The 19,358-nt window shown below is 37.0% G+C and overlaps 1 protein-coding gene across 22 annotated transcripts in view; it reads right to left on the minus strand.

The window, feature by feature from the left end:
- MTHFD2L (methylenetetrahydrofolate dehydrogenase (NADP+ dependent) 2 like) overlaps positions 1–19,358 on the minus strand; it is a 224,514-nt gene that overhangs the window by 35,584 nt on the left and 169,572 nt on the right. For 10 of the 22 annotated variants that reach the window (XM_049885999.1, XM_049885996.1, XM_049885998.1 and 7 more), the window contains 5 exons: positions 16,119–16,257; positions 14,821–14,907; positions 14,550–14,585; positions 11,890–11,960; positions 3,237–3,362 (listed from right to left, as the gene is read on the minus strand). In XM_049885999.1, coding sequence (XP_049741956.1) covers positions 3,237–3,362; positions 11,890–11,960; positions 14,550–14,585; positions 14,821–14,907; positions 16,119–16,257 — 459 coding nt within the window. Of the gene's footprint in view, positions 1–3,236; positions 3,363–11,889; positions 11,961–14,549; positions 14,586–14,820; positions 15,000–16,118; positions 16,258–19,358 lie in introns of those variants that run through there. The other 12 variants (XM_049886012.1, XM_049886016.1, XM_049886015.1 and 9 more) reach the window with 10 other exon arrangements.

Here is a 19,358-nt window from a genome sequence, read left to right on the forward strand (position 1 = left end):
TCCATAAGATTAAGTGCTGATTTCTCCTCAGAAACTTTAAATCTGTAGTGGAAAGACATATTTAAAGTACTGAAAGAAGAAAAAAACTGTCAAAATTGAGGTCAAAGCATCTAATAATGAAGAAGATTACAAATAAGTATCTGCATTTTCTTAAAAATAAAATAGATAAAAAATGGCCCTTGGTTTTATACATTATTGAATTTAAAATTATCTAAATGCTCCAAGATTCCCAAAATGGGGTCATTGATAAAATTATTCTTTAAAGATCATTCTCATCCATGTAATCTACTTTAAATGGTTGTCCTGTTTCATTTATTAGCGAGCTCAAGTTCTTTGTAAGGATAATTTACTTCAACGTTTGATTTTACCTACATCTGTTTTGTTTATCTTGGTTGTAGTATAGTGAAACTTTCACCGATACTCACAAAGCAGCCACACTTTCCCTTTGGCAATTTGCAGCCAAATGCTACCTTTAAGTTTTGTGGCATAACGCAAGTTAAAGTTCCTCCCTCAGCTGGGGGATCATCCCTCACCTCAGGTTAAGTCTTGATGAACAACCCAACCTGAAGAGCAACATGTCAAAACCTATCACTTGCCTCTTCCTATAGGTGGCTGAGTCATGGTCTCACTGGCAAAGCCTTTTTTTTTTTAACCTAGTCCAGGTCTTCTTCAGTACAATGGCTTTGTGAACCACCAGAGTAGCTAGGTAACATTAGCAATCATAAGGTGCATTTTGTGATACGATCAGAAAAACCTGATCTTCCTTTCAAAAGAATCTGTGTTTTCACATAATTTGGTAGCACTCTTGGAATGCCAAAGATCACCAAATGTTAGAGCTGGAAGGGCCCATTGATTCATTCCTCTCATTTACCTGGTGATACCACTGATAGCCAGAGAGGTTGCAAAGTTGTAATATGACCTCTTTCCTGTTGAGTGCTCTTTCCTGTTCATTTTATATATTTATGTTTTTCTTTGCCATTTTCCTTTCACTATATACTTACATATGCATAACTGCAATCTGATTAGATATTCCCAAGTTGAGGGGTATACAACCTAAAGTGCATATCTACATGTGATAGTAAGCATACGCATCCACCAAAAATGTTCATTTTTGTAATGTTTTCAGAATACTCTCATGAGAAAAACATTTTAGCTATAAATAAAAAACCATAGAAATGATTGGGACCCAATGACATACCAGATGAGAAGAGTCTTATAAAACTTGGTGAACTGCTAGGTAAGCTTGTCCCACAAGCGTAGTCAAGGTTGTGAACTGCAAACATCCCTGCTTTTCTTGTTTCAAAGCTTCCTTATTTTATGTAGTGCACGTTATCTGGGTACATCATAGGTGTGTGGTGATTTTACAATAAGCACACAGTAGCTATAATATTATCAAGATATACAATGACAATGCAAAAAAAAAAAAAAGATTTAAAAATGAAATTTACCCCTGAGAAGGTTGAGAAATTTAAATGAACTATGGATATCTAACTTTAGTGGTTGAAAATGAAAAATGAAATAAAGATAATTTCCTAAGAGCTCAGCATGTATACATAACACACAAATATAAAGACAGACACACACATTTACATGGAGAGCCACGCCTTTTAGACTGGAAGCTCCACAAATGGCAGAAACACTGTGAATTAGAGCCTATGAGGGCAGCAGTGTGTACTTTGATACCGTACATCCATACTTTGCCCTTAATCACCATTCTACCCCCAGTGTTTAACACAGAGTACACGGTCACTCTACATTTATTGAAGGAATGAAAAAAATCCATGAAAGATACGAATCCAAGTGCACTACCCTCTAGATTTAGCCAACTCAGCAGGAAGTATATAGGAGATTCATCTTTTCCTTTTTCCTCCACTCCTGTTAAAGTCAGAAAAATAAAGGCGGAACTAAGCTTGAGTCATAAAACATGAGTCTGAAGTCTCACAAATCTACACTGAAAGGAAAGGGCAGTGTGCGATATCTTGGTGTTGATAAGGGATGATGGAGCATGGAATCCACAAGCTGATGTATACTCACATGTGCATCACCCTGAAAAATTGTGTGTGTCTGTGTGCTCGTGAGAGAGAAAGACAGAGAGAGAGAATGTTGCATGTATATGTCCTCAGATTTTGCTTTATTTCTTCTTTTTAGCGCCAGGCTCAGGTTGCATATCTGGGGCTGGTACCTGATGCACACAGATTCTGACATACATGGGGCCAATACCTAAGAACCTGCCAATATCCTAGGGCAGTACTGACTACCTGAATATTCAGTTTTATTCAACACCATGATAGGACTTGTGTCAACCATCAACTGATGATTGAGTTCCAAGTGGATATTTAAAATTTAGATTATTTGGAGAATCACATAAGTTATTCCTTTTAGTTTGTCTGTAAGGATACACCTATAGCTCATAAAGTTCTTGGCATGCCCCTGAATTTGTTGTCCAGAATGACTGATCTAATACAATATTCCTAATATGAAAATGTCTCCACTTATTTCACTATTTTCATATCTTCATAGATATCTACGGCTCCCACATATTGAAAACTTGAAATTCAGGTAAATATCTGACAGAGATATTGGAAATAAAATTGGATTCGGGATCAGGCATCTAAAAAAAAAAAAGTCTCAGGGCTCAGTTTCCTGCTCTGAAGAGAGAAGGGACTGGGTTAGTATTAGTTTGTTTACTGCACATTAGCTACATTATCTCTTTCGCGGGTCATAGAAATTGTAGCCTAGCTCCTTGTTCTCTTTAAACACAATTGTACAAAGCAGAGAACTGCCTATATCTGAAATAGAGCTAGCGTCAGCAAACACCCTAAGATCCCTTCCGGCTCTCAGAATGAATAAGTATAGAGTAAGATGATACTCCCAAAACTAAATAATGTCCAGGTCAACAAAGGCCAGCTGAATTCTTTCATTAAAAAATTGCACTACAAGGAATTTCAACTCATAAAATCAGCTGTTAATGGTGCAATTAGATTTACCTCTCAAGAAGGGAGGGAGGAGGAAGGGAGGGAGGAAAGGAGGGACAGAGGGAGGAAGGAAAGAAGGAAGGGAGGAAGGAAGGAGACAATAAACAAGTCTGGTTACTTTCTTTTCCTCTGAAGAAAAAGTTGATGATTAATAAGTTAACAGTGCCCCCTCAAATAAAAAGATTCTCTTTCTACTATCAAAATATGCAAAGTAGAATCTTTCTGTTTTCCTCATTTATCAGAAAAGCCTTAGTTTATTACCTTCAAAGTCCACATCGCCTACTAATCTTGTCTTTCCTGTCACTGGGTCTTGGACGTAGTTGATGCCCACGTCAATCACAGCAGCACGTTCTTTAACCATATCAGATGTAATCAACTTGGGAATACCTGAAAGCAAACCAAAGTTGTGAAATACTCTGTATAATACTTAAACTATGTCATTGATTATAACAAAGGCTTATACAGCTAATATTTCTGTTGTCATGGTTTTAAAAAATATATACACAAAATACTATGTTTCTAAGGATGAGGCCAAATGCATTTTGATCATTTCTGATCAAGCAGAAGGATAAAGACATTAAGGTAGCACATGAAGATTTCTGTGGACAATACGCTATGAGGAATTGTCCTCTCAGAGACAGCTTACCTGACTTCTCCATATATGGATGCCACCTTGAGCAGCATCCGTTTGTATCTCATATACTATAAAGAACACAAGGAGACGGTAGACATGAAACAGGCTTCTGCTGAGGTGGAGTGGCGTGGCGTAGAGTGAAAGAAACTTGGAAATTGTAGGCACAGAAAAAGAAGGAAGGAAGGAGGGAGGGAGAAGGAAAGAGAAAAAACGAGGATAATATGTATTCCCTAGGGTTGTGGTAAATTGTGAAGTGTTATACACACAGGGGCAATTCAAACAGGAACTTCTATCTTGAGCTTTCCTATTATTTTTTTCTTGGTTTCCTTGATTTATTATCTTTGTATATGACACTGAAAGGTGTAAGGTATAGGAAGCTCTCCTCACCAATGCTTCATCCCAGTTTGGAAGGTAACTCTACAGAGATCTTATGTCACCATCTGTTTCCTCTAACTAATTTTGTTTCAAATGCAAGAGTGCCAGCTAACAATGGCTAATGTTTCAATTTTGTTTAGTTTTTTAAAAAATGTTCAATAAATCATTCCAAATTTAGTGCCTTAAAACCACAATTTATTATGATGCTCATGGCTCTGTGGGTTGACTGGGCTAGACTCTATGTACCTTGCTTGGGTTTTTCATGTAGTTGGAGTCAGATAGTGGCCGAGGTTGGAGTTACCTAAAGACAAAACTAGGCTGGATGTCCAAGACAGCTCCAGCATGGCTGGCAATTGATGCTGGTGGTCAGTTAAGCTTACACAGGGTTGAGCTCAACTAGGGTTGTTGACTGGAGTACATACTCCCCATGTGGCTTGAGCTTCTCACATCCTGCCAGCTGGTTTCTAAAAGTCAATGTTCCAAGGAAAAGAAGTAGAAGTTGACAGTCTCTTAAGGCCAGAGCCTGGAAACTGGCACAATATCACTTTTGACATATATTATTGCTCAAGCAGTAACAGAGTCCACCTAGATTCAAGAGGAAGGAATAGAGACCCCACTACCCAAGGGTAAGAAAATCAAAGAATCTTTGGCTGTCTTTATTCTGCCACAATGACCCTAGTGGGCAGCTGGTGGGCAGCTGTCTGGTAGGTGATTTATTTGCTTTCATACTGTGTATTCCTTGCAGAAAAGGGCTGCCTGTTGTGTTGCTAGAGGCTTTCTTCCAGCTTTGAAACTATTTGTTTAAGAATTCCCAAACCCACTGCCGTCAAGTCAATTATGACTCATAGCGACCCTATAGGACAGAGTAGAACTGCCCCATAGAACTGCCGACCTCTTGGTTAGCAGCTGTAGCACTTAACCACTACACCATCAGGGTTTCCTTAAGAATTCCAGATAGCTAAAATGCCACCTTGTGACATGAATTTTAAGACTTTAAAGACTATAAATAAATGGTCATGGCCAAAATATTGTAGATATCTGATAGGTTCTTCAGTCACATAATAATGTAATCAAAGAGGTATCAGTGTTTGAGAAGTTTTTTTTCTCCCTTATTTTCCTATCCTGGTACAAAAAAATTCATTCTTCTTATTGGTTTTACTACGCTCTTGTTGTTAGGTAACAGTTCTGACTTACAGTGACCCTATGTACAACAGAAGGAAACGCTGCCTGGTCCTGGGCCATCCTTACAATCATCGTTATGCTTGAGCCCATTGTTGTAGCCACTGGGTCAATTCATCACGTTGAGTGTCTTCCTCTTTTTTGCTGCCTCTCTCTTAAGCATGATGTCCTTCTCCAGGGACTGTTCCCTTCTGATAACATGTCCAAAGTATGTTAGGCAAGATCATCCATGCTTCTAATGAGCATTCTGACTGTACTTCTTCCAAAATAGATTTATTAATTCTTCTGGCAGTCCATGGTTTATTCAATATTCTTTGCCAACACCATAATTCAAAGGCATCAATTCTTCTTTGGTCTTCCTTATTCATCGTCCAGCTTTCACATGCATATAAGATGATTGAAAACACCATGGCTTGGGCAAGGCACATCTTAGTCCTCAAGGTAACATCTTTGCTTTTCAACACTTTAAAGAGGTCTTTTGCAGCAGAGTTGCCCAATGCAACCCATCCTTCTATTTCTTGACTGCTGTTTCCACGGGCGTTGATTGCGGATCGAAGTAAAATGGAATCCTTGATAACTTCAATCTTTTCTCTGTGAATCATGATGATGCTTCTTGGTCCAGCTGTAAGTATTTTTGTTTCCTTTATGTTGAGATGTAATCTATACTGAAGGCTCTGGTTTTTGATCTTCATCAGTAGGTGCTTCAAGTTCTCTTCACTTTCAGCAAGCAAGGTTTTCTTATCTGCATATCGCAAGTTCTTAATAAGTCTTCTTCTGATCCTGATGCCACATTCTTCTTCAGATAGTTCAGCTTTAAGGATTATTTGCTCGCATACAGATGAATAAGTATGGTGAAATGATACAACCCTGATGCACACCTTTCTTGATTTTAAACTACACAGTATCCTCTTGTTCTGTTCAAATGACTTCCTTTTGGTCTAAGTACAGGTTCCTCATAAGCACAAATGTTTTCTAGAATTTCCATTCTTCACAATGTTATCCATAATTTGCTGTGATCCACACTGTTGAATGCCTTTACATTGTCAATAAAACACAGATAAACATCATTCTGGTATTCTCTGCTTTCAGCTAGGATCCATCTGACATCAGCAATGATATCTCTGGTTCCACATCCTCTTCTGAATCCAGCTTGAATTTCTGGGAGTTCCTTGTCGATGTACTGCTGCATCTGCTTTTGAAGGATCTTCAGCAAAATTTTGCTTACGTGCGATATTAGTGATATTGTTGAGTAATTTCCACATTCTGTTGGATCACCTTTTTTTGGAATGAGTACAAATACGGATTTCTTCCAGTGGGTTGGCCAGGTAGCTGTCTTCCAAATTTCTTGGTATAGATGAGTGAGCACTTCCAGTGTTGCAACCGTTTGTTGAAACATTTCAATTGGTATTTCATCAATTTCTGGAGGCTTGTTTTTTGCCAAAGCTTTCAGTGCAGCTTGGACCTCTTCCTTCAGTACCATCGGTCCCTGATCATATGGTGCCTCCTGAAATGGTTGAATGTCAACCAATTCTTTTTGGTATAGTGACTGTGTATTCCTTCCATCTTATTTTGATGCTTCCCACATCATTTGGTATTTTCCTAGTAGAATCCTCCAATATTGCAACTCAAGGGTTGAATTTTTTCTTCAGTTCTTTCAGCCTGAGAAACGCCAAGCATGTCCTTCCCTTTTGGCTTTCTATCTCCAGGTCTTTACACATTTCATTATAATATTTTACTCTGCCTCCTCGAGCTACCCTTTGAAATCTTCTGTTTAGCTCTTTTGCTTCATTATTTCTTCCTTTCTCTTTAGCTGTTTGACATGGCAAGAGCAATTTTCAGAGTCTCTTCTGACATCCATTTTGGTCTTCTCTTCCATTCTCCACTTTTAATGATCTTTTGCTTTCTTCATGTATGATGTCCTTGATGTTATTTCAGAACCCATCCGGTCTTCCATCATTAGTGTTCAACGTGTCAAATCTATTCTTGAGATGGTCTCTAAATTCAGGTAAGATATACTCGAGTTCATACTTTGGCTCTTGTTCTAATTTTCTTCAATTTCAACCTGAACTTGCATATGAGTAACTGATGGTCTGATCCGCAGTCATCCCCTGGCCTTGTTCTGACTGACAATCTTGAGTTTCCATAGTCCCTTTCCACAGATGTAGTTGATTGGATTCCTGTGTATTTCATCTGGTGAGGTCCATGTGTATAGTCACCATTTATGTTGGTGAAAAAAGGTATTCGCAATGAAGGAGACGTTGGTCTTGCAAAATTCAATCATGCTATCTCTGGCATCTTTTCTACACCAAGCCCATATTTTCTACCTACTGATCCTTCTTCTTAGTTTCCAACTTTCACATTCCAATTGCTAGTAATTATCAGTGAATCTTGATTATATGTTTGACCAATTTCAGACTGCAGAAGTTGGTAAAAATCTTTAATTCCTTCATCTTTGGCCTTAGTGGTTGGTGCACAAATTTGAATAATATTCATATTAACCCTATGGGCATATAGATATTATCCTATCACTGACAGTGTTATATTTCAGGATAGATCTTTAAATGTTCTTTTTCACGATATGCATAATGCCACACCTCTTCAGTATGTCATTCCTGACATAGTAGACCATATGATTTTCTGATACTGAATACTGTTCTAAAGATATTCACAGAATCCTGTTTCTTCTTGGCATTCAATTAAAAAAGGTGGTGTCTTACCACTTTTGTTATTAAAATTAAATTTTGAATATTTTCTATCTCATTTATTTGAAAGTTAAAAACTGTATAAAACAATTTATTATATGTACCATAATAAATTATTCTTTCCTGTACTATTTCCAATATTTTGCTATTATCAAAATGCAATAATGATCATTTACGTACAGAAAATATAGATAATTTTTTAATTATAGCATCAAATTTGATAAAATTTTAAACTGAAGCCTTATTAACATGATGGAAAAATGTGGGCTGGATGAAAACACTTATTGGTAGTGTTATAACTGGTTGAAAAACATATTCCAAAGGTATTTTGGTCAATGCATCTGTAAAAAGGCCTATTGTGGTTTTCTATGAAAAGTATTTTGTTGGGTCATTTTCCAAATTTTTATAAACAACTTAGAAGAACACATTGGCATTGCGTTGGTTATCTTACCTTTGCCTTCTTTTAGGTTCATTTTCTACCATTCTCTGCCCTATTTATGTCAGGGTAGGGCTGACCTTTACAGAGGTCTTCTATGCTTGCTATCTCTCTTGGAACCCTGTTATGGCCATGAGAACAAACTCAAGCTAGCCTACTGAAGGATGCAAGGCCTGTGTAGGACAGTTGAGTCATTCCCACGGAGGCCATCCCAGATGAGTCAGCCCCCAACTACTCCACCAGCTGGGGCAGATGCTTCAGTAAGCCCAGTCAAGATCAGCAGAGACAAGCCAAGTCACCATAACTGCCAGCTGAATGACAGGCTCACAAGAAATTAAAAAAAAAAAAAAAAGTTGTTATTTAATGCCACTGAGTTTTGGAACGATTTTTCATACAGCAGTAGCTGCATAACTCATATTTGGAAATTACATAAAATTGGACAGAATAGTTAGAAGGTTGTCACTTTGTTGTTGTTGTTTTAATTGAACTATAAATAGATGAAGGTTTACAGAACAAACTAGCTTCTGGAATGATGATGATAGACTATAAGTAGCAAGAAGGATTTGAAAGGGGATATATGTATAATTGTGACCAGGTGCCGTACTTAAATAAATCATTATGAGTGAAAATCTGTCTTGGAAGAAGTACAGTCAGGATGCTTTTTAGACACAAGGATGGTGAGACTTCATGTCAGGTGCTTTGGACATGTTATCAGGAGGGACCAGTCCCTGGAGAAGGGCATTATGCTTGGTAAATTACAGGGTCATAGTAAAAGAGGAAGGCCCTCAATAAGATGGACTGTTGCAGTGACTGCAACAATGATCTCTAATATAGCAAAAATTGTGAGGAGGGCCCAGGACTGGGCAGTGTTTCATTCTGTTGTACATAGGGTCGCTATGAGTTGCAACTGACTCGATGGCACCTAACAACAACAAAAACAAATAAATATGTATTTGTTGAAATGATATATATATACATCTCTTGAAGTTAAAAATCCACATTGATTTCAAATGAAAATTTCCTATGGGTTTTAAATCGTTTTGCTATGATAATTCCATTTCTTATACAATTTGAAGGCTCAGCATTATATGTGAGAACAGAAACCATCCATACCCATATAGTTTACTGTCTACATTAACACTACTTTACTACTCCACTGTCTGCTTCAGCATAACTTTCTTTTATTCCAGGAAGCATTTGCCCAGGAATATAAAAGTTATAAATAATCTTATTGCTTAAGAACTTTTTGAAAAACTAATTTTAATTAACCTCAAGCTTTTTGACTTTTCAGTGGACAGTTTCAGATGATGGTTTATTCTCCCAGGCTCTTAGAAACCCTTGCTTCAAAACCCTCTGCACCAATTCTAAATTTTACATCATAATCCTTAGCCAATCCTAATTAAGCCCCCACATTAAAAGATCTGCCTTAAAACAAAATCCAACATGTCATAAATATCCCAACTTTGCTCTTATATTTGCAGTTATTGCTAAAGTGGCTCTCCAGAAAAAAAAAAAAAAATCTGATTTGGGGTATTTGGCAATTTCCACAGCTCACTTCAAGCTACCAGTGGGCATCATTGAACGACGGATTTCGGAAAAGATGCTCACAAGCTGAAGGAGCTGGCTCCAGCACACCGCTGCTAATAAGACACTGTCAGGACAATGCTCCCCCACACTGCAGTAAACATAAACTCAGACTTGTCATCAGTGGGCTGTCTGCATGATATTTTGGGGGAGCCAGCATTCAATAATCTTGAGGGTCGTGAAGATCTAATCAAGACTCAACTCAGAAACTGCCACACCTCTGTGGCCCCTTGAGCCTTGTGCTACTGTGTGTGTATGTGGAGGGTCGGGGGGAGGCTGTTCTCTCTGTGACGATGAGCTCCTATTTCTTTCCATTAAAGCTCTTCAAATGCTGAGTTTATTTTATCTTCTAGGAAGAAGGAACACTTTTTAGGAATCCTTTGATTTTCTGATCAGATTTGAAGAACTTTTATCCTTGATATTAGTCTCGTTACTAACAACACCATTTGTCTGTCTTTACCTTTTTTTTTTTGTATGTCACAGGAAGAGGATGAGCGTAAGCATGATAAATCTATTCCTCAAGCTGACCCTGAAGACTGAGAGGTTCAGCAGTTTTTTTCAGAACTTTGGAAAATCCCTTGGAAAACTTTGCCTTAGGTCAATAAACAAAGCCTTAGGAGAATTTTTCTCAGTCTTGTTTTGTCTGTGAAACCTTTCTGAATCTTTTTGTCTGCAGCAACTGCAAATTAATCAGGTTTGCAATTGAGAAGGCTCAACCACTGGACTGAAGCACAGGGTCCAAATAACACTTTCAATCCAGGCTATCCTGGACTTGCCTCAATTTAAACCTAAGCTCATTCCCGGTCTGATACAGAATCTTGATTCCTGTATGCATAACTCTAATTCTTAAACTTATCTTTCTAAATGGCAAAATTTCACAAAGGATAATTTAGAGTTACAACAGCCATTTTTCTAGACAGCTTTAGGTCAACTCTATATGAACTAAAATATTCATTTGAGACATGCCTTAGCCTTGGTGGCGTAGTGGTTAAGAGCTATGGCTGCTAACCAAAAGTTTGGCAGGTGCTCCTTGGAAACTTTGTGGGGCAGTTTTACTCTCTCGGGTCACTATGAAAAAGTCACTATGAGTCACAATCAATTCGACAGTAGTAGGTTTGGTTTTAGATAATAAAGGGATAAAATCCCCAAACTCCAATGGTCTGCATTTTTTAATTGGTATGAGGAAACATACTAAGGTATTTGGATTCCAAAATTATTCCCTTAAAAGAATCACTGACAGAGGGGGGGGGAAAAAAAGGAGAAAAACAATATCTCTTTTAGATTCCTCCAAATAACAACATGAATCTAATGGCCTTTATTTTATTTTTCTTCTTCCCTCAGCTTATGTTTCTCCATTTCTCTCTCTATCTGTTTCCTTTTCCATCTGGCTGGCTAGAAACTCCCAAAGCACAATCACCTCATAAAGTTAAACTCCCTCATAACAGGGAAAAACCTCTTGCTGCTGATTTTAAGACCAAGGCTCATTCTGAGCTGAAAGCCATTGTTCAAAATTTTCCAAAACCTAGACAAGATAGAATTTGAAGAGGAATTAAAAATAGTCTAAACCAAAAACCAAACCCATTGCCATCAAGTTGATTTTGACACATAGCAACCCTACAGGACAGAGTAGAACTGCCCCATAGGGTTTCCAAGGAGCAGCTGGTGAATTCAAAGTGCCAACCTTTTGGTTAGCAGCCAAATGCTTAACCGCTTGTGCTACCAGGGCTCCTTAAAAATAGTCTAGGAGCATATAATCCAGGGCTCTCAGATCTCTATCAATTAGTTGATACATTCAGATGCAAACTGAATCCAATGGGAGAATTAGAAGACCCCAAATGGCATAAGAAATCAGAGTGGTTTAGAAAAGCTGCAAGACTTTGGGCAAGGTCTTTTGGAAGTTATCCCTAAAATCATTGCTGTGAACACAGGTGGGACTCTGATTCAGTCCTGTAGGTAAAGAAAGGATCAACCCATTGGAGAATTCAGAGATAGGCTCTTTAATACCTGAGAAAGCATTCAGAAGTAAATTCCAATGCAGATGTGATCCCAGCTCTCTGCTCACTTTTTGTGAATGGCTGTAAGCCAGAGATAGAGGATTTAATATGCAAGAAGAACTAAAGTCAGAAACATTCCCATTGTCAGACATCCAGCACCTTGCTGAACATTTTGTAAATTTATGGTCTTATAGATAAAACAACTAGATTAGATGCCCCCCCCCACCCCCAACCGTTAAACACGAAGAAGGAATGTTTGGATAAAGACTCTTGTAGATACTGTAAACAGAAAGAACATTGCCCAAAAAAACAAAACAAAAAACTCAAATAAGTGAACAACGAAAATGCTTGAGGAGTGTTCAAGTGCCCAATTTCTCACTTTATCCTTTAATTCACAAGGAGAAATTCCTCATAGTATTAAAGGACAACCTCCCAAGTTTTTGATTGATACAAGTGCTACGTTATTAAACTTTAACCCTACTATTCTTACTCAACATGTTCCTTGGAGTAAACAAATGGCTCAGGAGGTGGGTATCTCTAATAACCCCCTGACATTGCCCCTGCTCTGGCCCTATCAAAGGTACAGTCTTTTTTCCTCCATGATACCACATTTGTTAACTTGATAGGGAGGGATGTATTGTGAAAATGGAATTGCCAGGTTAAACGATATCCTGATGTTCTCTTTCTAAAAATCCCAAGGACACCCTATACACAATGGGCTCATAGCTAATTTGGACGTTGACTTACCAGTACTTTTGTGTCTAAATCAAGCCCAAACTGAAGACCTCAAAGAGGTACCAGAGTGTTTATGGGTAAAACTTTTAATGGTACAGGCAGGATTATTGGGGTTGAGCCATCAAGGCTCAGATTGACCTTTTTAAACCTCTATCTAAACTTGTAAAATACCCTCTTAAACCAGACACTATGGAAAGATAAAAGCTAACAGAGAACAGAGCAATTTTTGTAACGTACATCTTCCCTTTCAAAAATTCCAGTGAGTGGGATACAGATTCATCTAAGATCTTAGGGCCATAAATGGAATATTAATTCCCTGCTTTCCTATTCAAATTATATTTTATCTTTAGTTCCACCTTAGGCTGTATATTTTAGTTTTACATCTGTATTTTGTATTCTTTATCTTATATCTGTATTCTGTCTTCTTTAGTTCCTTTAAATCCAAATAAGCAATACTTGTTTGCATTCTTCTGGATAACAACACTACCTGGTTTGCTATGCCCTAGAAGCTTACTAAGACACCCTCATACTTTTCACCAGGCCTCAACCAGGACCTCAAGGATCTGAAATATTTCTGTAATTCTACTCTTACCATGAAAATGAGAATTTGGGGAGAACATATATTTCAGAAGATATGTATCAGACTCTGAATTTCAAGTTTGTTACAGTTTAAAGGACTTTTATGTTATGCTGGTCCATCAGCAGATGCATTCCTGAAGTATACAAAGAATAAGAAACATTACAAGTGCAACAAACTAGATATTAGGTTTTGCAGAAACATTTGCTGTTGCGAACTTCTAATTTGGTACTCGGTATCTTTCAAAACTCTCATATCCATTGTCCAGGTTCCCAGTAAAACATATCAACTCTAAATTCTAAGCCATTCTGTAACACCTGGAATTGAATTGTTACATATTTATAATGTCATCATTAAAAAAACCTAGCTTAACGATCTATATAGGATCAAATTGACAACTTGAAAGATTAGATAGGAACCTTAGGGGGCAGTGAGTTTATGTTAATATGGTGGAACAACTCAGAAAGGGAGGGCAAGAATGGTTGCTAACTCAAAGAATGTCACTAAATTCTGTATGTGGAAACTGTTGAATGTTTTGCTGTGTATACTGTCAACAACAAAATAAATAAAAGTTAGAAAAAAAAAAATTCTCGTGACAACCAGAAAGGAATTATTAAAAATGTTGATACATTGTGAAAAATGAAATCAATGTCACTGAATAATTTGTGTAGAAACTGTTAAATAGGAACCTAATTTGCTGTGAAAACTCTCACAGAAAATACAATAAAGTATTATTTTAAAAAATCTAGCCTACAAATGCAATTCGTAAATTATATTTAGTAGTCGGTCTATTACCCTAAAGCCCAAGGAAGGTTTATGGAAATAGGCTTGTTGTTATTTTTTCGACAAGCCAATTAATCTATGAATTCTCTCCTAGCAGAAGAAAACAGTCTGTTAGTGCAGAATATCAAAAGTAATCGGGATAATTATTTTACAGTAAAATATTCTCATCAGGGAAATTAGTAAGATTTCTGATTCATCTACAATTTCTCTCCTGTGGTTGGAAATCTCTTTGACTGATAAGTAGACTAACCTATAGATGAAAAAAAAAAAAAATTTTTTTTTTTTTTTTTTTTAATAGATGACCTACTAAGAATACCAGTACTTCAAGGATTATGTCTTTCTTATTAGGTGATTGCAAATCTGCTGTTTTGTGATTCCTCACATGGAAAATATGAAATAAGTCACCAGTGTTGTCTTAGCAAAACATGTTGGACACAAATAATAATTCATAAATGATACTAATAGCTAAAGCACACAGGGCTTTATCTTATACCCAAGAAGCTGAGTTTTCCTTAATATGAAGGTATAAAACCATTACCCCTTAAGCAAGTGTGAAGATATATCCTTATTCTCACCAGTTAGAGCTCCAACTGGGTATTTTCATACATCCACTTGACGATTCCAGAATTGAGTTCACATAAATTAAAAAAAAAAAAATTAATCCCTTCCCTATGGGTCCTCCTATCATAGTCATCTTTAAGTCACTACAAAACAGCTCAATCAAGGCATTCTGATAAAAGGAAGCACAGTATTTACACATCACTTTAATGAGTAGAGTTCAAAGGGCTGTGCAAACATTATCTAATTAAACTTCACAACAATTCAGTGAAGCAAGAGAAGGTTTACCCATTATCCTCATTCACAGAAGAGGAATTTTGAGGTGCTGAGAGGCTAAATGATTTCTTAGTTTCACACGATGAGTCAGACATGAAGCTGGGAACAAAACCAGGACTCTTGTTCAGATATAAAAGTAATAGCATGGAAATGCTTATTCAGGTGGATCACTCCTTCAGCTGGAGGTTGTCCTACGTAAATAACAAGAGTAATTGTAATGGAATTTGTATAAATGGCTATGTTTCTTTCCTAGATTAGAAAAACTTTCTTCAATATTTTTTGCTTTAGAGATAGTTTTATCATGGCCAAATGCTTCCTGGCTAAATAGTGCCTATATTAGTAGTTAAAAGTACCTCAGTGTCTTCCCATAAGGGACTGTGTTATTTCTAGAAATCCTCAAGAAATGTTCAAAAATCAGTGAGTCAGTGGTAATGACCCCAGAGCAATCCTGTTCTTTTTGTTTTTCCCTGGCTTCTTTGATTCCTATCTGATGCTTCTATGGCTATGATGCCTGTCATGAGGATAATGTCAATGCCAAGTACAGTTGCTGGATGCTCCCAGAGCTTCTGGTCCTTGGGGATCCAGAATAGTACTCGGTTCCTTACAGAGATGAGGGCCATCAGGGTGGAATCCCTTTGTACTTGGAAATTCATAGGACCACTCCTGAGGAGTGCCATCAACTTCTGCCTTCAATACTTTCTCTGCAAAGTCTGAGGAACCTGTGGGAGCCAAATGTATGATTCTCTTCTCTTCTTTTCCTTGCAGCAACCAGGTCTTGTTCTCTGCAAATAAACACTGGTGCATTTGGGGCACGGGTTAGAGGCTGGGAAAAGTGGGGCAATAGGCTGGGGTCTACAATGCCTGCCGGCATGTTATACACAGAGCATTAGGTCTCAACAGAAAGTGTTTCAAACATTTCTATTTAAAGAACTATTTCTTTAAATCAAAAACGTTTATGAAGCTCAGTATGTAAAAATGATCAAAGCAGGCGTGCTATAATACAGGTAGTTCCCGATTTATGACTTATTTAAGATACAACTAGCCACACTTTAAAACCGTGGGGTTTTTTTGGGGGGGGTGCATCTTATTGTTAGTAATAGTACTACATACAATGTTGCAGCATGTAATTTGCTAATGTTATCATTCTCAGGTGTTCACTTGCAGATGTTCAGGTTTATGATTTACTGCTCAAAACACTGCTATATAGAAGGTAATAATGAAAACTAAAAAAAAAAAAGTACTTGACTTACGTCAGAACTGACTTACAACAGAGTCATCGGAACAGAACCTTGTCATAAATTGGAGATTACCTGTAGTTGAAAAGTGCAGGTGGAATTGCGGGGGCTCTGCAACTAGCCAAATGCTCCTTAGGTTTCTCAGAGCCTGGTTTCAAAACCAATGAGTCCAATGCTTTTGTGTTAAAGATGTAGCTTCTAAAGGTGAGAAAGTCTAGATAAACCATATAAATGAAAACAGATAATATTTAGGAAACAGTAATTTTTTTTTTTTTTAATCCTTGGTATTTCCTTTCTATCTAAGTCTTAGACCTTTTCCTCCTCCACTCCCTTTAACCATTCAAACAGCAGCTAAGCCATTCTGTGTTCACTGACTCAGAGATCAAAGGGAAGCAATGAAGAAAGGACTTATTCCCTAGCTTCTGGATTTCAAAAGCCTAGGACTTTGAAAGTACAGAAGGGACTCAAACTAGAAAACAGGAGAGGTGAGTAGGAAAATGCACGAGAGTTGGAGAAGAAGTGGCAAGAGCTGAGAAACAAGAGGTTACTGGGGAAAGTTTACCAGTCAATTTGCTCTGGGCTGTGCCTTGAAGATTTGGCAAAAAACCCCAGTATAGGTTTGTGATACCCAAAACAAAAAATCTTTTCTACATAGACTACATAGAAACTGGAAAAGTGACATAGCCCCAAATAATTAGATATTTTCTTAGCATTTCCTGTGTACCCGAGAGTGACATGGAAGTAGCAGAGAGATAAAGTCACTGGACACAAAAAAGCAGATATATAGAAATGGATAGACTATTGGCCAAGGACTGCATGAGATGATGGATATTTCACTGGATGCCAATTTGTTGTTGTTGTTATGTTGTTAGGTACTGCTGGGTTGGATCTGACTCATAGCGACCCTATGCACAAGAGAACCAAACATTGCCCTGTCCCACACCATCCTCTATTCTTGCTATTTGCTTGAGCCCATTGTTGCAGCCACTGTGTCCACTCTTCTCATTGAGGGTCCTCCACTTTTCACTGACCCTCTACTTTACCAAACATGATGTCCTTCTCCAGAGACTGATCCCCGTCCTGATAACAAGTCCAAAGTAGGTGAGACATAGTCTCACCATCCTTGCTTCTTTAAAAAAAATTTTTTTTATTGTACTTTAAATGAAGGTTTATAGAACAAACTGGTTTCTCATTAAACAGTCGGTACACACATTGTTCGCTTTCATTGGTTAACAACAGCATGACATGTCAACACTCCCCCTTTTCAATCTTGGGGTTCCCTATTACCAGCTTTCCTGTTCCCTCCTGTACCATCCTTGTTTTTGGGAGGGTTCTGATTTTACTTCTTCCAAGACAGATTTGTTTGCTCCTTTAGCAGTCCATGGTATATTCAATATTCTACACCAACATCATAATTCAAAGCTATTAATTCTTCTTCGGTCTTCTTTATTCATTGTTCAGCTTTTGCATGCATATGAGGCAATTGAAAATACCATGGCTTGAGTCAGGTGCACCTTAGTCCTCAAGGTGACATCTTTGCTTTTCAATACTTTAAAGAGGTCTTTTGCAGCAGATTTGCCCAATGCAATATGTCATTTGATTTCTTGACCATTCCTCTACTGTTGAACATTTCAGCTGTTTTCAGTTGTTCACTATCAAAAACTAAACTAGCTGTAAAAAATATTTCTGTATACGCAGGCAAGGTTTCTCTTTAGACATCTAAAAAAAAACAAATCTCTAGGTCATATGATATGCACATTTTCAGATTTAAAATAAGTGCTGTCAAATTACTTTTTGGAGCGGGTATAATAAAACACACCTTTTCCAGCAGCGCATGCAAGTATATGCTTCCGTCTATCCTTGCCAACATTTGATATCATCAGGCTTTTTAGTTTTTGCCAATTTGATGCATGAAAAAAGGTATACAGTTTTGTTTGAATTTGTATTTGCATGATTACTAGTGAAATTGAGCAACTTTTGAAGTTTATTGGCCATTTAAGTCTCCCTTCTATGAAATCCCCTTTTTAAAATTGGGTTTTTGTATGTCATCTTGATTTTTAAAAACTATTTATGTATATATATTGAATATTTATTCTTTGTCTTTTATAATGCAAATATTCTCTCCTGATTTATGCTTGTATCTTAATAACACACTTGTTCTATAGATTTTTAAAAAATTTGATGTGTTTAGTTGTGCGAAGTTTTCCTTTTGTTAATTTTTCCATGTATGTGTACACACATGTGCGTGGGTGTATCTTTTCTAAGAGAACCTAACCTGCTGTAAATTTATGAAGATGTTCTCCTATTAAATTCAGCAATATTAAATTTTATTTTGTTTTGTTTGTTTTACTTTATGACCTTTATTCCATGCAGAATAAATTTTTATGTATGGTTATGAGGTAGAGATCTAATCAAATATTTTTGTATTTTTTTTTATGGGAACTCAATTGTTCTAATGTTATTTATTGAATTTTAAAACTTTTTCCTCACAGTTTTACAATATCACTTTGTTTATACAGGTTCATACATATGTATATGTGTATTTCTAGGTTTTTCTATTCTCTATCATTGATTTATTTGTCATTTCTTGTGCCTACACCATCTCTTTAATTACTAATACTTTATAACTAGAGATATAATAAACTACAACTATTCATAATAATAACTAACATTTACTGAGTTCCTATACTATGCCAGTCAGTGTTTTTAATGTTTTGCATGTATTATCTCTACTAATCCTTAGAACAACACCATAATGTAAGTATTAATATTATTATTCCCATATTAAAGATGAGAAAACCGAGGAACAGAGAAGTTAAATTACTTGTCCATGGTCACACGTCTAGTAAAAAAAAAAAACCTTCACCCTTATTATTTTTCATCCAACTGCTCTTCACTATTATAAATAAGGTGATCATATATTCTATGGTCCAAAAATGTTACAACTTTGAGAGTAAAATGAGGCACTAAATAATAGTTGCAACAGATTACCAAGCATAAACCAGAATTACTACGAACAAACCATGACACATGGCCATATTCTTTATAATGTAACATTTTATAAGGTAACTTTATGTTGCAAGTCACTCAGACTTAAAAATCGAGACGGTCTTTATGCCTCTTGTTTCTGAAAAGTCTAAAGGTAGACCTGTATTCAAGAGAAGACTGAACCAACAACTCAGATGAAGTCATCAATGACGTCAGTGCTAATCTTACTTCTAAGTCTGCATTCTAAGATATTAGTTTATTCTTGGACTCCACATATTGGCTGCCAGCATCTCCAGGGTCTCCTCTAGAATGAAAAATAGTGGAAGG

The sequence above is a fragment of the Elephas maximus genome, chromosome 5 (genome assembly GCF_024166365.1).
Source record: "Elephas maximus indicus isolate mEleMax1 chromosome 5, mEleMax1 primary haplotype, whole genome shotgun sequence".
NCBI lineage: Eukaryota > Metazoa > Chordata > Mammalia > Proboscidea > Elephantidae > Elephas > Elephas maximus.